The sequence below is a fragment of the Trichomycterus rosablanca genome, chromosome 22 (assembly GCF_030014385.1).
Source record: "Trichomycterus rosablanca isolate fTriRos1 chromosome 22, fTriRos1.hap1, whole genome shotgun sequence".
Lineage (NCBI taxonomy): Eukaryota > Metazoa > Chordata > Actinopteri > Siluriformes > Trichomycteridae > Trichomycterus > Trichomycterus rosablanca.
In genome coordinates this window covers 21,971,292-21,994,000 of record NC_086009.1, presented here as the reverse complement: position 1 = coordinate 21,994,000, position 22,709 = coordinate 21,971,292, and the positions used below count along the sequence as shown (strand labels likewise).

Genomic DNA, 22,709 nt, shown 5'->3' with positions numbered 1-22,709 from the left:
TGTGTGTGCTGTATCCTGCACCAGCACTGTGTTTCACTGTGGTTACGCTGTTACCTGAACACCAACAATAATCTGTACTGGCACTGAGTAGCAGTTGGTGTCTAAGTGGGACGGCCTGACTTAGGCAGTGTGGCTGAGGTGCTTACTTTCTGCAGACTGAACTTTCTGTCTGTACTATACTGATAAACCTCACAAAGGGAGCAGCTGTTTATCTTAATGAAGTGCCAGAAACAGTTCTGAAACTGATCTGACTCACAACTAGAGTTTGAGTAAAAACAGACTCCCGACTCGACTCAGACTCGTCTAAAATAACCTGTGACTTGACTTGGACTCTACAAGCTGAAGACTCGTGACTTGACTTGGACTCGTATTTTTTGACCTGTAAACATCTCTGGCTGTAACGTTCTATAATGTAAAGACCACCTACTGGGTTTGGTAGGAGCCATGTGCACCCATGACCAGGTCTGCTGGGGTCACATAACCCCAGGACACACACACACACACACACACATTGCCACTTCTCTAGTGCTGAAGTGAACTCCATGAGCAGAACTTCAGGACGGTTCTCTCTCCATGTCATGAATCAGGGAAATACGCTTCTAAACACTGTGAGTAAACACGTGTTGTGCCGAGCATGGCGTGCCGAGCGTGTCGTGCCGTTCCTCTTAATAACGCCTGAACGAGACCCAGCGAGCAACTGAAACGACTCCAGCACAAAAATACGAGCGTAAACAAAACAGCGGCTCCAAACTTCCTACAAACACGCCCGGTCCCCTCCACACCCGAGCGCCGCGTTCCCCTCCAACGTTCTTATATAATCAATTACACAGAGCCGGGGTGAGGAACGCTCCCTTCTACTGAGACGCCAAAAGTATGTGGACACCTGAAATCCCAGTCCAGATCCAGCTACATTAATACGAGACAGTTAGAAGATCCTTCAATCATCTGGAAACATGGACAGGTTTTCCACACAGGATTTTGGAGTGTGTCTGTGGGAAGTCGTGCCAGATGGACACTGGAGTTCCTTGTCAGATCATGTCTTTATAGAGGTCGCTTTGTGCACAGGGGCGCAGTCATACAGGAACAGACTGGTCCCTAAACTGTTGCCATATAAGAGGGGTGTTCACATACTTTTGGCCATAAAGCGCATTTCACTGTAGTCTTGGAATTTTCTGAAACAACGACCACTGATCTGAGATCCTTGATGAGTTTTTCTAAAAAACTGCTGGGTGAAAAATATACGGACGCCTACTCGGACGCTCAGTGCAGCAGCGTTCAAGTTCTGTAACATCATTTAACCTCCGAATTCCTCCTTACTGATCATGATCGGCTACAGCTGCAGACTTCTCTGTGTACATATAACAATAAACAGGGTCATTATAAAGGATGGAAACTGTCACCACACGCTGAGACGAAATTCATCTGGACGTAACTGAAGAGCCAGAAAAAAGCAGATCTGCCCTGAACTAGGAGCTGGAGGAGCACAGTCAGGACTGTTCACAGTCGAGCCAGTTTTACATGAGTGGGATTAAAAGAGAAGCTTCTGCTCTGATGTTTCCTTCATCTGGACCATCAACAGCAAAATTCTTTAAGTTTAAAATCTTTTTCTGTCTTTTTTTCTTTCTCTGTCTGTCTTTCTGAAGTTCTCTCTCTCCCTTCCTTCCCTTACTTGATGATTTGAAGCTTGCTCGGCTGTGAACATCATCACAGACATTCCAGCAGATTCTAATTCACGGTTCTGTTCCCACACTCGGTGAGTCAATCTCTGTTTCGCATACTTTTAACTGGGGGCAATAAAATAAAACAAACCCTGTTTATATGGGCACAGAGATGCCAGTGATTTATGCTTTAACTTTCCACAACAAAGTCAGTAAAGACCTGAAGAAGAATCATTCAGTCACAGACGAAGAACTGCTGCAGGAAAAAATAATAGAAATTTCTGGACTGGACATCGAACTTCACACACACACACACGCACACACACACACACACACACACACACACACACACACACACACGCACACATACCGAGTCCTCAATGTTAAACAGACTAACAGAACGTCTCTATCTCCTCCGACCATCAGCTCAGGCTTTCACCCTAAACATCTACAGCTCTCAGACCCACGACCTCCCCCCGGTCTGAAACACGAGGAAGAAACGATGTAATCAGGTTCATTTTCCGTCCCTAAATCTGCCACCGAATGAAACGGAACCAGGAGAAGAGGAACGGCCGGAATAAATCAGGGGAAACAGAGAGAGGAAAAGAAAAGAGACGACGGCAGCGCTCGAGCAGACAGATGGAACCCAGACTCATATTTCTGCCTGCAGACGGCGGCCGGCCGGGCGGGCGAGAGACCTTCACCTCCTGTGTCTTCACGTGAGAGAGAGAGAGACCGAAGCACCCCGATCCCCGACTCCGCTCGGAGCGCCTTTGTTCGTGTAGAGGGGGTCGGGTCAGAATCCCGAAAAGAGATAAAAGAGATCAGCGGTGCGAGGAGCGGCCGTGGCAGAATGAAGACGTGATCATGTTCCCGTCCAAATGCTTCACAGGTTTTAAGTGAATTAGTTTAACGTGCGTGTTAACATGAGCCGGCGTTCCGCCGCATTACACACAGGGGCGAGTCGGCACCCCCGAAAGTGTCCACACTGATTACACACCTTACAGAAGCTACAGGGAAACACGCCGCTCATCACAAGAATCACGTAGATCATTTCATCAATACGTGTAAAAAGAGTCGAATCATTTATTTCTGATGCACGTCACTGGTGCGGCGCCTGGCCAGCGTTGGGTTCTAACACAGAGACGTATAGCGTACAGAGAGCCACGTTCACGCAGGCATCCAGAGCAGTCTTAGAGATCGCATCTCACAGCATCAGGGGATGCCCACTAGTCCACACAAACACGGTACAGCGCCTGGCCAGCGTTGGGATCCCACACAGAGCTGTATAGCATACAGAGATCCACTCACAGTGAGATCGCGTCTCACAGGGTCAGTGGGAAGACACGTCCGACCTTCCCTTCCTCAAACACCGCCCAATCGTGTCTGTGCGGACACCCTGTCAGGTCGGCGTCTCCACTGAGATTCAAACTCGCGAGGTAGAACTATGATCTGAGATCTGGAAATGTGAAAATCTCATGGAGGAAGATGATCACCACTGAGCGAGTGTTCGAGACAGCCAGAACAGAACTACTCTCACATGAGGACATTGAAGGGGCGTTGGGGTATGCCAGGACTCGTGGAAGGACGAGGAAGACCGAGAATAAGCTGGATTGATGACATCACAACATGGGTTGCGTTATCGGGGCAACACGAGACAGCGGGCACAGGAGAAAGCTGGCACAATCTGGTAGCTAGCAATCCCAAAAATAATCCCTACAATGATAGTCAGAGTTGATGGAAGACTTTCCACTTTAGGTGCAAACGTCTAGTGAGCGGATTTTTCCGACGTACGTGGGTTCAAAGACGTAAAGCAGGAGCAGTCATGCTCCACTGATACGCCACTGATAGCACAAGACACGCCGCTTCAAAAGAGTTTCGTACAGGCCACTATTCATCCCCGGCGTGTTGGATACCCAGAGCTCTTTGTACGCACTTCCAGCTTTTGTTTTTGTGCCTCGTGAAACAAAACATTCTTACTTTATGACCTACGCCAGTCAGACGATGTATATTTACTTCCCCGACAGTTAAAGGAACCCAGCGAACACTGGTATTCACAGAGCTCTTCCCAAAATCGCTAACAAGAAACACGTTTTGGCCAGGGAAACGACGCGGGGCTGAAGAGAGAGCGAGAGAGAGGAGAAGGAACGGAGGAGAAAAAAACAGCTCGGATCTCTACACGCGTATCATCAAGCCTGTAATAACACCAAACTTTTGGTTCCAGCTGAAATTTCCTTAAACGCAAATATAGACCCACATTTGGTTTTCATTTGAGGAGTGGCTCGGCCTCAGCCACCCAAAAAGCCCGGCTAAAGTTTCAGACCTTTTTTTTTTAGGTTTTTTTCCCCTCTTTCTGCTCCTGCACGGGATTTTAACTCCATCCCGAGGGGACAATTTAGCAACTGCAGCAGAGAGAGCACCACCACTTCGGTCTCAGCTTCGGATTCTTCCGAGAAATTTCGATTCAGCCGGACTTAAGGGGTCGTCTGAATTTAGCACTCGTTTGTGCCCCCCTGAGTCAAAGCCGGGGGCAACAAAAGCGAGACCACCCTGCACTAAATCTATCCAAGAACCTAAATCCAGTGTAATTCCCTCTCTCTCGGTGGGGGACAGGTATCAGAAAAGAAGCTAAACCCGGAGTACCCAGAGTGCTCTCTGTCTTTTTTCTGTTCCATCCCTTCCCTCCCGTCCATTTTCTTTCAAGTCTGGCCTGCGAAAAATACGATTCCTCGCCGTCCGACTCCCTCCGCCGGGCTGCAATTAATACGAGCAATCAGCGGAACGCACTGACGTCTGGATTTGTGGAATTCGTAGCAGCTGATAAGGGGGTTCGGGCAGGAACTCGACGAAACACAGGATACACGCACACTTCCCTCACCGAGACAAAACCCAGCGAGCGCCTCGCTCAAGCAGCTACAGCCCCAGCGCCTGTTCCTCTCTCCTTTTTTTTTTTCAGCTGGAACAATGAGGAGCGCTTGCCAAAAACACAAAATCCCTTTTACAACAAGCACGACTTACTCGAGTGCAAGGTTATTTACATCTAACACAACCCAGATCTCCGTCTCGGGGAGAAAAAAGAGCAAAACGTAAAGCAGAAATGTAATTAACGTATACACAAACGTGTGTTTTAACTCGGGGAGCCAGTTTTCCATCAGGAGGCTCCATCCAAGTCCACCTAAAACCAGCCTAATGACTTCAGCACATGTTCCAGCATGGCAGTGAGTTCTCCTTCCCCTTCTCGAGGAAAGAACTTTCGGGATCTAAAAGACGACCCATGAGCAGAACTGAACGTAAGCGGCCGTTACTCACCTCGGCTCGTTGGGTTCGGGGCTGGCTGGTCTCGGTCTCGATGGCGTAGACTTCCACGAGGTACAGGTCGGCACCCTGCTCCCTGTCCAGCTCGGTGACCGTCTGGATCACGCCGGTGTGACGCCCGATGGTGAAAAGCCTCCCGACGGCTTTCTCGGAGCTACGCACGGCTACGATGAAATACTCCACTTTGGCGGCGGCTCCACGAGGGCTGGACGCGTCCAGAGAGATCACGTTGGTACCCGGAGGTTGACCTTCCCTTAAAATGGTGATGTATTTGGGCTGAGAGAAGACGGGCCCGTCCGTGCCCTGAATTATGATAGTTAGCTCGGTCCTGGACGTCTTGCGCTCCGTCCCGTGGTCGGTGGCCGAGACGACGAGACTGTAGACCAGTCTGGACGGGACGAGCTGCGACGCCAGGCGTATGTCCCCGCTGTACCTGTCCATGATGAAAGTATCCGAGTCGCCCTTGATTAACTCGTACTCCACCTCTCCGTTCGCGCCCTCGTCAGGGTCGTGAGCTGAAACCGTGGTCAGGATGGATCCGATCACGATGTTGGGTTCGGCCACCAGGGCGTTCTGCGAGACGAAACTGGGAACGTTGTCGTTTTGATCCGTGATCCATATGGTGACGTTCTTCAGTGCGAACCGGCGGAACTCGACGGGAACTGCCAGATCGGTGGCTTTAACGGTGAGCTCGAACATGTTGGAGAACTCTCGGTCGATCTGGCTGTTGGTCAGAACGACCCCGGAACCGGGGTTAATCCGGAAATGACTTCCTCTGGGCGTCTGCTGGACGATGGAGTACTCCAGCATCCCATTGATGTCCGCGTCGGTGTCGTGCGCCGTGATCGTCACGACCGACGTGGACAGCGGAAGGTTTTCGGGAATGGACTTGAAGATATCTCCCGGCATGAAGACGGGTGGGTTGTCGTTAAAATCTCGGACGTGAATGACCAGGGGTATGAAGGACAGTCTGGGGGGCCGGCCGTTGTCCCTGGCCGTGATGTTCAGCTTGTACAGGGACTGAGTTTCATAGTCGAGCTTTCGGACCAGGAAGATGCTCCCGGTACTGGGACTGATGCTGAACGTGCCGTGATTGTTGTTTGCCGTGATGCTGTACGTTATATCGGCGTTGGAACCCGAGTCTGCGTCTGTAGCTGTGATGGACGCCACCAGCTCTCCGATCCTCATGTTCTCTAGGACGTCCACAGTCATGGTCGACTTGGGGAAAGCGGGAGAGTTGTCGTTCTCGTCCAGGACGGTTACGGTTAGCAGGCAGGACGAGGACAGAGGGACTAACCCGGAGTCTTCGGCTATTATCTTAAGAGAATATGTAGACGTCGTCTCGTAGTCCAACCTCCCCACGAGTGTGACTTGACCAGAGCTGCCGTCGATGCTGAACTGGCGTTCCTCGTTGCCCTCCGAGAGACGGTAGCGCACCAGTCCGTTTTGGTTCTCGTCCACATCTGAGGCAGAAACTCGGAGTATCTGGGTCATGTTCTGCGCTGACTCGGAGACCGAGGCCTGGTACATGTCCTTGGTGAACTTGGGTGCGTTGTCGTTAATGTCCTGGATGTAGACTTGTACCTTGGCGTGGTCTTTGAGAGGCTTGGGGAGTCCCTGGTCGGACGAAATGACAGTAAAACTGAAGACCGCTGTGCCTCGCTGCCTCATCAGAGACTCTCTGTCCAGCTGTAAGGTGCTGGTCAGTTCCCCGGTGATGGTGTTCAGCTCGAAGTTCGGTTGAGGCGTCTCAAACGAGTACCTGACCTCGCTGTTCGGACCGAAATCTTTATCCTCAGCGAAGACCCTTCCGACCGGCGACCCTCGCGGCTGCTCCTCTTTAAAACGGAACACGTAGTTGGTGCTGTTGAAAAGTGGCCGGTTGTCGTTGACGTCGTCTAGGATAACGGTCACGTTAACACTAGCGCTGAGCGGCTCCACTGCTCTGTCCCGGGCCACCAGGAGCAGGTTGTACCTCTCCTGTACCTCTCGGTCCAGTTCTGCCTTGATGTACAGCTGCCCGTCGGGGAAAATCCCAAAAACGTTGTTGGTGTTGCCGCTTGTGATGCCGTACACGATCTCGCCGTTAACTCCGGAGTCTTTATCCACCGCCTCCACCTTAAAGAAGCGCCCGTTCACCGGCTCGGACTCCGGGATGACCACCTCATACGAGAGCTGGTCGAACACCGGGGCGTGGTCGTTCACGTCATAAACGCTGACGGTCAAAACGAAGGTCGAGGTGCGCTGAGGAATGCCAAGGTCAGAAGCCATGACCTCAACCTGGTAGGAACTGGTGGCGACCTCTAGAGGTCCGGTGAGCGTGATCAGTCCATGGTCTTCATGTATATGGAAGAGTCCTTTGGGGTTCTGCAGGAGGCTGTACGCTAACATCCCGTTGGTCCCTTCGTCCGGGTCGTACGCTTTGGCCTGAAATATAGCGTGTCCGGTTTTCCAGTTCTCCACCGCGCTGACGTGCTCGACGGGATGAAGGAAGTGTGGAGCGTTATCGTTCAGGTCTTTCACCGTGATGTTTACGAGAGCTTCTCCGGTGACGTCGCCTCCTTTGGCGACCACCTTCAGCTGGTAAAACGCCTGCTCCTCTCGGTCGATCTGTCCGGTCGCCGTGATGTGTCCGGTCGCGCTGTCGACATTGAAGAGTCCTTTCTGGTCACCAGACGCTATCAGGTAAGTGACGTTCGCGTTCGGGTCGAGCGTGTTAGCCATGATCGTTCCTACGACCGTGTTCGTGGCTACGTTTTCAAACATCACGAAGCTGTATTCCTTCTGGCTGAACGTGGGCGGGTTATCCTGAGAGTCGATCACGGTGACGGTGACGATAGCGTGCGTTTGGGACCGGAGTTCTCCTCCGTCCGTCGCAGAAACCTGCAGCCGGTAATTCGTCTTGTCGTCTCGGTCCAACCGCAGGAGCGTCGTGATCCGGCCCGTGTTGCTATTGACGTGAAACTTTGACGTGTCGCCGGCGGTAATGCCGTATTTGACGGTGCCGTTTCGACCCAGGTCGGGATCGGAGGCCGAGACGGTCGTGACGTGACACCCGGGAGGCTCGTTCTCTCTGATGCTGGCGAAATACTGGACGGGGTAAAAGATGGGCCGGTTATCGTTGACGTCTTTGAGCGTGACGTTGACTTTAGCGGTGGCGTGTAGCGCCGGTGAGCCTCCATCAGTCGCTTTGATGTGCAGTAAGTAGGAACCTTGATCTTCCCTATCAAGTTCGCTGGCAGCGCTCAGCTTCCCCGTGACCGAGTCCAACCGGAAGAGTTCCTGCACGCCGGCGGGTGTTTCTGGGTCAAATGTGAAGTGTACCGTGCCGTTGGCACCGAGATCTGTATCCAGGGCGGACAGCTGCAGAAGTTCACTACCAGCTGGCGAATGCTCGAGTAGCGAAACGTGATACGCGCTTTGTGTGAACGTCGGCGTTTGGTCGTTCACGTCTGTGATGTTCACGACCAGCGTGGTGTACGATATCTTGGGCTGTAGGCCTTGATCTTTGGCGCTGATGTTAAGCACCACCTCGGACGCCGTTTCCCTATCGAGCAGCGCGGCGCTAGTAACCAGTCCGCTGTTCTCGCTGATGGCGAACCAACCCAAACTGTTTCCTGATACCAGCGAGTAGCGCAGGTTAGCATTCTGACCAGAGTCGCCGTCGGTAGCCGAAACTCCTTTGACGTAGCTGCCTTTGGGAACGTCCTCGCTAATATCGACCCTATACACCGCTTCCTGGAATATTGGCGGATGGTCGTTGATATCGTTGACGAATATGACCAAGCTGGCGAAGGAGGATCGAGCCACGGGGCGTCCGTTATCCGACACCGATACGGTGAGGTTGTAGGACGATATGCGCTCTCTGTCCAGCACGCTAGCCACCTTTATTAAGCTGAGGTTGGGCACGGGCGAGGTGTGCACCTCAAAGTGGGCCTGCTCGTTCCCTCCCAGAATAGACACGGATATGTTACCGTTAGCGCTGGAGGAATCCGAATCAGAAACGGTGAGCAGCGCCACGACCGTCCCGATCTGAGCGTTTTCATCCACAGAGGCAAATTTAGACGTGGTTGGGAAGTACCTAAATTTAACCACGGGGTCATTGTCGTTGACGTCGAGGATTTTAATAGTCGCCTCTGCCCTCCCTAACAGCGATGGCGCCCCGTTATCGGTAGCGTGTATGGTGAATGAATATTCTTTCTTGCTCTCGTAATTCAGCGCCTCTTTGATGGTTATCGTACCTGCTTTGGGGTCGATTTGGAACGGCGTCCCTTCATCTAAGAAGTACCTGATATCAGCGTTGGCACCTTCGTCCTGATCGGCGGCGGTGACCTGCAGCACGCCGGACCCTATCGCAGCATCCTCGAACACGCTGGTCTGGTACTGGTCCAGGTCGAACGTGGGCGGGTTATCGTTCACATCCTGGACGGTGACGTTGACCTGGAGGTAGCCGAATTTCTTAGGTTCCCCTTTATCCTGGACCTCGACGAGGAGCTGGTAGAAAGAGGTGAGCTCCCTGTCCAAGCCCCCGGTGGTTACTAGGTGCAGGAAGGCCCCCTGTCCACTCGGGTTGACTGTAATATCCAGGCGGAACGTCCCCTTGTCGTTGCCCCTGATGATCCGGTAGGTGTTGTGATCTACTCCGTTGACCCCGATGTCGGCGTCTGTAGCCGTGTCCAGGATGACCTGCCTTCCTCCGGCGGCGTCCTCTCGGAACGAGACGGTGATGGTCGCGTCCGGGAAGGCGGGAGCGTTGTCGTTAACGTCCAGAACCACGATTCGGACCTCTGTAGGATAGGTAGGCTGGCTGGACAGCACCACGACGTTTATGACATCACTCGGCAGGGTCTCTCGGTCTATCACCGTCGACGTCCGGATCACGCCGGTCGTCCCGTTGATCATGAAGAGTTTGTGGCTCTCGCCGAAGCGGTAGGTAAAACCCGGTCTCGTCTCCACCGTGCCCACGTACGTCCCGACCGGCTGCTCCTCCAGAACCTGGAACTCGTGACGGACTTGGCTGGACGTGGAACTCTGCCATAAAGTCCAGAAGATCAACAAAAGCAGGTGAAGCGTAGAGCTATCTACAGGCGCCATGCTCGAAGTGCCAGTCCAGCTCTCTCGGGCAGAGATGCATCCAATCCAAATAATAAAAAAAATTTCAGATGGAAACAACAAAGAAAAAAGTTTTCACAGATCTGAACTTCTGCTCCGCTGGTATTTTTCCACCCCGGTTACCGATCCAAAAGTTCTCCTTTGTGTGCCTCTAATGGATTCTGCAGAGGAAACGATGATGTCCCGTGCAACATGGGTTCACTCCTCATAAGCAGTAGTGCATTCGGTGCAAAAGTGTCCTGAATGCAGCATGCATGCATGCATAAACCCCCTCAGTGCAACAGAATGCAGGATGCATGAACTCAGAACTCCCTACATGCACTGGGCTGCATTAGGAGCTCCTGCACCGCTCTCCTCTCTCTGATCTCCTGATGGAAAAACTTTCCATTGTGTAGAAAAGAATCAAACACCTCCCTGAAGCTCCAGAGAATAAAAGTAACCTCCTGTAACCTGGTCAGGGTCGCTGAGAGTCTCTCTGCTCCTCACCTGATGCTGTAATTAGTGAAATGAACGCAGGTAAATGAGCGCGCGGGCTGAAGTTCAGCGCGAGAGAATAACGGAGCTCAAACTTCAGCCCGGTCCTCACAGAACAAAGCCCCGGAGCGCCGAGGCCCCGCCCACTCACCGCTCTATTGGGTGAATCACACAGAGCCCGCCTTACTCCTGCTCTCTGATTGGTCAGAGTGAACTCCGTTTAAAGTGCTCAGCAGGTAGAGTACCGTTATTCCTCCTAATAATAATAATAATAATAATAATAATAATACTGACCCGGATCAAATCACCTGATTATTAATGTTAATATAAGATAAAAATAAGATATTTAATAATAATAATAAAATGTATTAATAACGCATGTGTAAATGTTAATAAAGCAATAATAATTCATTTATTTAGATAGGCTTAGAATTCAGTGTCTTAATTATTATTATTATTATAACAATAAATACCTTACTTTCACTATAACTTATGAATCCGTGCATAAATGTAATTTTTATAATTAACCTTTTTCATCACAAATAAAATGAACAATAACAACACCTGTATATTTATTATATTATTTAATGAATTATTTCATATGGTGTATATACAGTATATATATATATATATCTTGTTAATAAGTATTTGATGTATTTGATGTTGATCAAATAAATCAAATATTATCAGCATATAACCAATGATTTCTTTGTTTTTATTTGTTTAAATTGTATAAATAATTGTATTTAATCTAATGTGTGTTATATTTAATTATTTAATTATTATTTATTATGTGTTATTTCTACATTTTTATTTAATAAAATTTAAAAGTGATAATAAACTCTATCTGTATAAAACTATAAATAATGTATACAACTGCCACCAGATCTCGATAATTATAGTAAATGATTAATTTTGTTTATTTATAAAACTGTAATAATAAAATGATTGCTCAGGTGAACACAGTCGCAGTGGAAGCGGAGGCGCTGGAGCGGTGATTATCGGTACTGAGAGCAGGAGGGACCTGGAGGGACTCGAACAGATTAACACCTCCATCTAGTGGCTATTAAACAAACCAGACATGAGGGGAGGATTATGATAATCTGGTGGTTGGTGCACATTATAATACTGATTATAATCATTTACCGATCTAGATTATTTAAGGTACTGGACTAATTATCAGAAGGTTGTTGGTTCACAGCCAGGTTAACTCTATTGGACCCCTGAGCAGGACTCATTAACCCTTAATTACTTGAATTGTGTTCGGTCGCAACTATATATTGCTTTGAAAAATGTGCTGGACTTGTTTAATCCTATCATGCCAGTAGGTGTACTGACTGGAGTCTTTTCTCATCTTGAGCCAAGCACACCAGGGATAAACTGTAGACCCACTGTGACCTTGACCAGGGTGAAGAGATGAATGAACCGGTTATCTTGTGTTGAGGTGATGAAGTGTTTGATCTGTAAATACTGAAAGTCACGTTTTTAACACACACACACACACACACACACACACACACACACACACACACACACACACACACACACACACACACCAGCCTCTATAGTCCAGTGTGAATTCTCACAGATCAAGTGTATCAGTTGATGGTTGAATGAAAACTGATGCTGCTGAGAACAAAATCTTTCAGTTCTGAGTAACATCAGAGTCTCAACCTTCATTCATCTTTTACCACCTCTTTATCCTGGTCAGGGTCGCTGTGGGTCTAATTTATTGGGCGATAGACAGGAAACACCCCGGACAGCTCGCCACTCCATCACAGGGTAATTTCTAATACTTACAATAATCCTGACTGCATGTGTTTGTACTGTGGGAGGAAACTGGAGCTCCTGAAGTGTGCCGTCACCTTGATGTTGGCTTTTGAACCTTTTAATGCTGAGATGAGATCAGACCCAGAGAACTCTGAGGTGTTTCTGTATAGAATTGAAGTCTGACCCTCTCTGTGTGTAATAGAGTTTCAGGTTGTGTAACAGATGCAGCGGCGACCCGTGTTAAGTCACAACTGTTTTCTGAAGTTCTCCCGAGCCCACATGCCTATATTTATATTTATCACAGTAGAGTGACGTCTAAGGGCTCGACAGTCTCCAGATTCCCTGAATCTTTTCACAATATCATGTGCAGTAGATGGTGAAAGACTAAATTATTTGCATCCTTTGGTGGATCCTTTTATACCCGATCATGATTCCTTCACCTGGTACCATCTCACCTGCTCACTGTGGAACCTTTCAAACATTCCATCAACTTTTCACTCTCATTCTGCCTCCGTCCCAACTTTTTTGGAGTCTGCTACAGCATAAAATTCTAAATACAATGAAGTTGATCAGTGAAACATTAGAAATCTTTTCTTTTCTACTTTTATCAGGTTTTTTTTTGCTGCCTTTTAGAAAACGTCTTTGGAAATGTGGTTTGTAAATGAACTGACCTGGACGTGGTTTATTACAGAAATATAAATTTACTAAAAATGTAAACTGTGACACTGTGACCCTGACCAGAACAAACCGGCTTTAATTTAACCACAGTAGAGTCTCAGTGAGGTGGGAAAATTCCGTCCCCAGCGCTCAGGACAGCGGCGAGAGAATTGATTTAAGGCGGCGGCCTGGATTTCAGCGCTAGCACAAACGGTGCAGTTCAGTCCACGTTTGTTATGCTAGCAGGCGGCGGGAACATTAAACAGGAGTGTTATTGTACGTCTGACTAGCACATGGCTTCTTTATTAGCGTTAAAGGTCCGGGCTGTAGTTAAACGCTCAGTTCGGCGTGATTAGCGCTGTTTGGATAGCGACGCGTTTAGGGGTTCGGATCGTAATTTTTAATTTCCTCTGAAATCCACACCGAATCGACCCGTCCTCACTCACGCAGCAGGACATCAGACGCCCTCAGAACCGAGCAGCCAGAACATACCTGTGGGTTTGATCTACGCTCGGGGCCAGACGTCTGTTGGCACCTTCAGACGCTGTTTTCATTTCATTAGTTATTGGACACTGATGCGATTATTCATCCACTGATGTTCCACCTCAGCGGTGACGTCCAGAAGATTTGTGACTGTTATTGAACAATGAATTTAGAAACTGAAAACTGACCCTGAGAACTTTAATCCAACAGCTACACAACAGCACGACCAACAGCACAAGACCACAACGATGTGTTCATGTCTAACAAGCTCATGGTCAACTGTCCACTTACTTTTGGTCCTATATCATACACAGATGGGCTTATGGAGAAATAGATATATAGATTCAGAGTAAATAAACATGTGGGTGGACGGATGGATGGATGATAGACGGACGGATGGATGGATGGATGATTGATGGATGATGGATGGATGGATGATTGATGGATGATGGATGGATGAATACATGAATGGATAAAGAGACATGTAGATTGATAAGTGGATGGAGAGAGATAAATAGCCAAAGAAAAAAATGCATGGATGAACAATGGGTCGGATGAATGGATGAATAGATTACAGATGGATTAATAGATGGCTATAGAATGACTGGTAGAATGGATGGATGAAGGAATGAAGAATTACACAGATAGATGAATGGATGGCTATATGTATGGTTGGATAGATGAAGGGATGAATAAACATATAGGTGGATGAAGGGATGAATAAACATATAGAGTAGATAAGGAAGTGATTAATAGACATAATAGATGGGCGGATGGATACATAGATGTAAACACAGACATATAGATGGATGACAGACTGGTAGTTGGATGTATACCAGTACAGTATTATAAAATAAAAATACTGTATATACACTATATAATAGCATATAGATGGATGCAGTAACAGGTTTCAGCCACTAGATGGCAGAACAATACAATTAATCCGCGTAAAAAGTCCCGAGTCTCGAATGAACCGGATCATCAGTTTAATTAAAATCATTTATTTAAATGTTCTGCATATATTCGTGATTAAAGATACTTGGTGTTTAAAATCTTCATGTTTTTTATTTAATCAGCTAATGTCTGATCTTAAAAACTCCCTTCGTGTATATTATATGTTATTTGTTTGATGTTCCTCCTTTTTGGGGTCTGATGTTCCTCCTTTCTAGGATCTGATGTTCCTCCTTTTTGGGGTCTGATGTTCTTCTTTTTGGGGGTCTGATGTTCCTCTTTGTTTGGGGACTGATGTTCTCCTTTTTGGGGTCTGATGTTCTCCTTTTGGGGGTTTGATGTTCCTCCTTTTTAGGATCTGATGTTCCTCCTTTTTAGGATCTGATGTTCCTCCTTTTTGGGGTCTGATGTTCCTCTTTTCTAGGATCTGATGTTCCTCCTTATTGGTGTTATGGAAGTGACCATTCTAGTCTGACCGATTGTATTAGAGAGAACATCCAGGAACCCTGTGGGCTGATTAGATTGTACTGTGTGTGTGTGTGTGTGTGTGTGTGTGTGTGTGTGTGTGTGTGTGTGACTGCATGATGACATTATTAACAATGTGGTGTTGAGCTGCGGCAGGTGTGGTGTGTTTACCAAAATTAGGAACTGTCATTGGACACCTGCTCACACACACACACACACACACACCTTAATATTAATAAAGCCGTCACTGTGGAGACAGAAATGATCATCAGCTTCAGTGTTGGAGTGACGTTTCGGTTAGTGGTGGTGCTGGTTACCGTCTGTGAGGATGTATTGACTCCAGAGGCCAATAGCAGTGTGCTTTACCCCTCCTGCCACTGCACATGCTGATCTTAGGCTGGTGAAGCTCCTGATAAACGGTTTCAGTCTGAGGAACTAATTTTAGTGTTGGCAGTGAAGTGTATCAGTATACTGTGGACAGAGTAATTTAATTATGTATAAGAATCTCTCTCTCACTCACACACACACACACACCTCTACACACACACACACACACACCTCTACACACACACACACACACCTCTACACACACACCTCTACACACACACACCTCTACACACACACACACACACACACCTCTACACACACACACACACCTCTACACACACACACACACCTCTACACACACACCTCTACACACACACACACACACACACCTCTACACACACACAGATACACACACACCTCTACACACACACACACCTCTACACACACACACACACCTGTACACACACACCTCTACACACACACACACACACTCACTCACACACACGATGGTGAATACATTTCCTGATGAGTGTTTGGACACAGAGCTGCTGCTGTGCTGCAGGAAAATGATTTAATGGTAATGTAGTCGAAAATACAATTTCCCAGCGGTTCCTGTCCTCGTCTCAACCCTCACACACACACACACACACACACACACACACACACACACACACACACAATAGCAATATGTACTAACCTCAATGTGCCAATTATGGACACAGCGATTTATATCTGTCTCTTATTAGTAAAGCAGACTGAGTGTGTGTGTGTGTGTGTGTGTGTGTGTGTGTGTGTAGAGGTGTGTGTGTGTGTGTGTAGGTGTGTGCTACTATCAAAGCCTCAATCATCACAACATTGCCAAGATGTCGAGCTCACTTACCGTAAGACACACACACACAGACACACAGACACAGACACACACACAGACACACACACACACACAGACACACACACAGACACACACACCCACCACTTTATTAGGAACACGGTACACTTGCTCACTGAATGTGTTTCAGCTTCTGACTTGGCAGCAATAGTTTAGGGAAGGCCCTGTCCTGTTCCAGCATGAGTGAGCTCTATAAAGACGTGAAGAAAAGCTCCAGCGTCCTGCACAGAGCCCTGAGCTCAGCCCCACTCAACAGCTCTGGGATGAACCAGAACACTGACTGATCGATCCAGACATACAAACACTGTCATCTTTTTACTGAACAGACACAAATTCCCACAGACATACTTTAAAGCTTCTCAGAGGAGCGGCTGTTGTTTACATAGAGGTCACTGTTTTAATACCTTTTGTTTTTGTAACCAGCTAATGGTCAGGTGTCCAAATACTTTTGGCTATATAGAGTATATTTGACTTGGCATTGAAGAAAGAACCACGCAGTCACTTCATTCTTAATTTTACTTTTTGGAAAGTAGTAGAACCGTGAGAACCAAATGAAATGGCTCAATAAAACCCCTGGGGTCTTGAGGAGAACATGACAGAACACACACCAGTGACCAGAGGTAAAGATTAAACTCAAATCTACACACACACACACACACACACACATATACACACACACACACACACACACACACACTTCCCACTTACAAATACCCAAACACATACGTTGTTAAACAAACACACACAGACACACTTGGACAACTGCACTGCTTTGCTAGACGGACAACCCACTCCTGAAAACCCACACCATCCAGGGTTTTACACACACACACACACACACACACACACACACACACAGTTTGTTTGGTGTGTAATTTTACTCCAGACCATAAATGTGAGACTCTCATTTGTTACTCAGACAAAAGAAACCACACCGGAGTTCTGCTCTACTCTGTGTGTGTGTGTGTGTGTGTGTGTGTGTGTGTGTGTGTGTGTGTGTGTGTGTGTGTGTGTGTGTGTGTGAAAATGAAAACCCATCTGTAAGGGTAACTCAAAACTTTTTTGAGGAGAAACTTTGGACATTTTAACCACACACACACACACACACACTCGCACACACACTCACACAGTGTGGTCAGTTATTGATAGTTAATGTGAACTGTGTGTGTGTGTGTGTGAGTAATGTAACATAGACTCACAGGGTCATGATGTGAGCGGTCCTGACAAGTACCAGTACAGTAGCAGCTATGTTAGTGGGACAGAAAGTGTAACCACCAAATCCCCCTTTTCTTCCAAAATCCCTTTTAGTCAGAAATATTGAAATGTTTATGTTTAAAATTACATAAATATATATTTACTTTGGTAGATTAAGTTTATTCTGATGGTTTGTAGGACATGTATTTATCATTCTGCAGCTGCATCTGTTTTATTTCTCTTTCGTCTGATCTTGTATTTAGGCGTCGCCACAATGGTTCTGGTTCTCATCTCTCCTTTGGAACGGTTTTTACACCGGACGCCTCTCTTGACGCAACCCTCCTATTTCTATCTGGGCTTGGAATCTGCTTTGAGAGCGCACTGACAAGTGCACCTCACAATTGCTAGGCTGTTTAGCCAAATATGTCTGCGCAGACACCTGACTGGCTGATAGCACAGCTGAGATTTGAACCCTGGATCCTCAGATACTAGAGAACCTAATGATAAACATTCAGTGAAATGAAACCCCCAAAATCACTGCACCTGCCCATCTGACCAATTCTGAGACACAGCTCAAACCAGAACCACCAGATGCTTCACATACACAACACAAAACAACTGTTTCACCTCACAGCAACACACTGTTTCCCCGTGTCTGTGTGGTTTTCCCCTGGGTGCTCCAGTTTCCTCCCACAGTACAAAGAAATAAACTTGTAATTACCTTGTAATACTGTATTTCGTAGATAGATAGATAGATAGATAGATAGATAGATAGATAGATAGATAGATAGATAGATAGATAGATAGATAGATAGATAGATACTTTATTGACCCCGAAGGAAATTAAAGCCCCAGTAGCATAATACAACAAAGAATTAACAGTACAAGTACAAGGCAAAAGCAAACAGAACAACTAGAATATTTCTTGTACTTGACATATAATGGATAACTGTACTAACCAACACTGCGACAAGATAAACATGTGGATACGTCACACAGTGTAGTGATCAGCTATGAATGGATAAATGTGCAGGAGGTGACGTGTCAGTATAAAGTAAAACTTAAATAGTAATTAAAATGTTTAATAGTAAAGTGACAAGTTAATTGTAATGGACCGGTGACCTGTATGTGGTGTGTCCTGCTACAGGCTGGTATGGTTTGTGTCGTGTCTTAGCCCTGTAGTAGTCTCAGTTGGAGTGGGTTTGAGTTTTTACTTGTTCTTGGTCAGTGTGGGTTCTGGTCTGGTCTTGGTCTCAGATTTGATGGTCTGTAAAGTAAACCAGCTCCATTTTCTTCTTCTGTCTGACTGATGCTCACGTTCTTCCTAATATTCCATTTACACCATGTAATACTAACCCCCTGGGGTGGTCATGTATACAGAAAACGTGTGTGTGTGTGTGTGTGTGTGTGTGTTTACACTTCAGAAGCTGATTTAAAGCAACGCCCGACCTGTGCCACGGGTCACAATTATACCCACCCACACAAAAGGTTAGTGTTTGTCTGCTCCCTCCCCCGTTATTCTCTCTTTCATCTGGGTGACTGAAGCACCACATTTTCCATTTTCTAGTCCTTTTACACACACTTGTTCACCCCCACCTCTCTCTCACACACACACACACACACACACACTGGTATTACTGGATATTTCCATGGACATTTTCAAATAAATGAAAGGAAAACAGATCCTGCTGTATATGGATCATCATGGAGACGTTTTATTTATAGATATTCTACAATTCTATATCTATAGTGTCGGAACTGGTGGCAACTCGAAAATGTTTTTACTTTATTATTGTTTGACTTGCTTTTTGCAATAGAAATATGACAAAATGTAAATCTGCTCTGGAAACATAAACAGACGATGTCAGGGACTTGAGGTAACGTAAACAGTTTAGATTTGCAACTTTTAATGTAGACGCCAATACAATTAATAATACACATTAACATTTAAATTACTATATATTTGTCTCACATATTAGTGAGCCTTTGTTGTGCTTAAAGTTTTGGCGTTCCTCATGGATGTATCCTAGCCTGCATTTACATAATAAATGTTTAGTGCTTCTTTTACCACAAGGCTGTGCTTCCTAATTCTGTATCTTTCTTTAAAGCATATTGAAGTTTGAACAAAGGACTTGTCTTTTACTTTGGGAAACCATATAAGCTTAAGAGAAAAAATCATTTTATATGGGATGAAGCGCCAAAAGCAATTGCAAACTTTTATGTAGTTACTTTTACTGGCTGCAACATTTAATTTAGAGATTATTGTAGGAAAATGAGTTTATCTTTTATTTAATACCTGCAGAACACTGTTGAATAAATTACATTATGTAATAAATGGCTCTGGTGGCTTTATAGTCTTTGTAATGTATTAATTTTCTCAATAATGCAGCTTCTGATTAATGATCTCTGTTCATTTTATTTAAAATCAAGCACAGGTGCCATCAACACAATGAAGATGTGATCAGACCTCTGCTCTGATTAGCCGTGACCCTCCGTTTTCTCCATTTGCTCTATGATTAGCTTAGTGATTATATTTCATTTTGATTGTCCCTGATTACACCCCGTTTCTTCTGAAATCTTCTCACATTGAGCTTCTGCTCCAACACGTCATACAAAGGCATCAAACCCTAATTGTTAATTTATATTGGGCACATTGTGTGGCACATTTCTATCTTTCACGTCAGACTTGACCCCCAGTTCTTACCCTGGACCTAAATGGATTATGTGGGTGGTCTGGGCATCACTCAGTCATCTGTGAACACAGTCATCATGTCTGGCTCCAGAAATTGTTGCTGCTAGTCTAGACAGGAGCAACATGCATCTAAGATCCTTATCATTCATTCATAATCCTCTCCTGGTTTATAAGTCCTCCAAGACCCAGTTAAATCTCACGTACAGCAACAAAAAAACTGAAACAAATATGTTTTCCAATCATAAACAGATATGTTGGTAAATAAAATGGTAATCTGGTAGTTTATCCATGACTAAGTTGTCAGAGATGTCAGTAGCTTAGCGTGAAAATTGGGTTCGCTGATGTTTTAGAGATCACATTGCTGGGTTCTCCGCCTCAGTGACAGAAATGGAAAGGAAATCACAGGTCTGATAAAGCTATAATGAGAGACGATGGTGTGAAGGTGCCAAGTGGAACCCATGGGGGGTTCTCCATTTTCTCCAAGGCAGGTGATTAGCTCAGTTGGACTGCACAGCGCACTATTTCCACCTCCAGATCTACTTCTGTGTTTAGATCTGGCAACCCTTTCACATGGGCCACGGGGACAAAGAAAATTGCAGTAATGATTTAAACTCCCTTGATTGGGTCAGTTAGGCTGAAAGCAGTCGAGCAGGTTTAGTGGTTTATAAGGACAAGGAGATTAAAACGAGCGCTGCAGTGGTTCAGAAATTAGATTGGTACTTACAAATCACAGCAGACATGTCGTCTGACAACTAAATCGATGTGTGGGAGTTTTACAGTGCTGTTAAAAAAAGCCAGTGCAGCTGAAAATGGTGAAAAGTGAACAAACACAAGGCAGAAGAGTTCAGGTCCAGACGAGAATATAAATGAATGCAGGAAATTCTGAATTACTGCAGGTACAAATATAAATATGATAGGTGGGGTGTAAATAAATAACCTCTGATAGATATACCCTATTGTGTAATGAACCAAGATCCTTAAAATTATATGGAAAACCCTGTTTCAAATAAATCATTAAAATAAATGTGTGTTTGTAGTTTTATCCTCATCGATCCAACATCACATTTACAGAAAGGCAGTAAGATAATCTCCTCTGGTTTTACTTCTGTACTGTCAAATGTAGCATCTGCAAGCAGTTAACGGTAGAGACAGCAAGAGAGAATTACAAGGTAAATGTTTATGAAAAATGGTTGTATGGATTCCTGTTAACACGACCAGTGTTCCATACAGAAAACCATTTTTACATTTTCAGCATTTAGCAGATGCCTTTATCCAAAGCGACTTACATTACAGTTACAGTACAGTCTGAGCAGTTGGGGGTTAAGGGCCTTGCTCAAGGGCCCAACAGCAGCAACCTGGTAGTGGGGCTTGAACCAGCGACCCTCTGATCACTGGTCCAGTACCTTAACCACGAAGCTACAGCTGGCCCCGTTGCATTTTCACATGCAAAGAAGACTCTGTTCTAGACTTAAGATCTGCAGAAGTGTTTGGACACTGACATTAATGTAAAAAGTGCAAGGAATTATAAAATAACAAAGAATAAACGTGGTTACGTGTTAAATTATTCACTTAATGTTTGATGGTTTGTTATGTTTAGCATTAGCTCTGGTACAAACTACATATCCCATAAACACCCACTCCACAGCCTGAGTAGTGTCTTTTATTGGATTAAACGGCAAGTTAGTTTGTTTTAATATGATTTAGATTCTTTATTCATCATGTATCTCGTTTAAGGTGTAAAAAAATTATTTTATTAGTTTTTACGATCATTTTTCATCTTCAGGTCTGTCAGGGTTTGGACAAATGAATGCCCGGATGACACGGAGAGCTCTCATTTGTCCAACAGGATCAGCTCGCTTTGCACTGTGGGATTTGAAGTTCTGGAAAGAACAACCAAAAGTGAAACGAATAGAAACGTCTGCACGGTTTACTACAACAATATAAAACATTTAGTTTATACTAATGTTTAGTTTGTTTAATTCCGTAACTTTTGGACGTGTAGTTTACTGTTTAACTACAAAAAATACAAACCGAATCGCGGATGGTTCCAGTGTATCGATAACATTTGACACCGTCAAAGCATGTCACAGATCTCGCGAGATTATTTTCTTCCACGTGTCATTTCTGATATTCAGTTCATTTAAACGTCTTTTAAATGTAAATTAAAATCACAGCTTCTGATTAATGTTCCAGTCGCTGCTCATGATTTGCTCTGTTTATTGGTTCGTTTTAGTAAAACTGATATTATTTACATATGGATTTGTTTTATGCTGTGACCTCGCACATGAGGTTTTGTTTATGTCCCAGTTCAGTAGCTGCTGCAGGTAGAACGAGATTTGCTCTGATTTTATAAAAAGGTTTTATTTATTTATTTAGGCGTTTTTATGTTTTTTATTCTATCTGCACGGAGATAATAATAATAATAATAATAACAACAACAACAATAATAATATTTAAAACAATAATAATAATAATAAATACAAAGTGCATAAATAGTAATAAAATTGAATTAAAATTTAAAGTCATAAATATATGAAAATAAGATTAGTAGTACCAACAAGGCTCTAACATAAATTATGTCCTTTTTTATTTATACCAAATTTGATTATTTTTACAAATATAGTTTCGTTTTTTATTTTATTTAAATATTTTAATATGATGAGATTTACTTTTTTGTTATTATTTGTGGGGTTTTACGGGTTTGTTTACTTCTTGTTTACTTTCT

At 45.3% G+C, this 22,709-nt stretch overlaps 1 protein-coding gene across 1 annotated transcript in view; it reads right to left on the bottom strand.

Annotated features, from left to right (window-relative positions):
• fat4 (FAT atypical cadherin 4) overlaps positions 1-10,067 on the bottom strand; it is an 80,321-nt gene extending 70,254 nt beyond the window's left edge. Inside the window, exon 1 of the mRNA XM_063018711.1 lies at positions 4,968-10,067. Coding sequence (XP_062874781.1) covers positions 4,968-10,067 — 5,100 coding nt within the window. The remainder of the gene's footprint in view (positions 1-4,967) is intronic.
• Between the last annotated feature and the right edge of the window lie 12,642 nt (positions 10,068-22,709).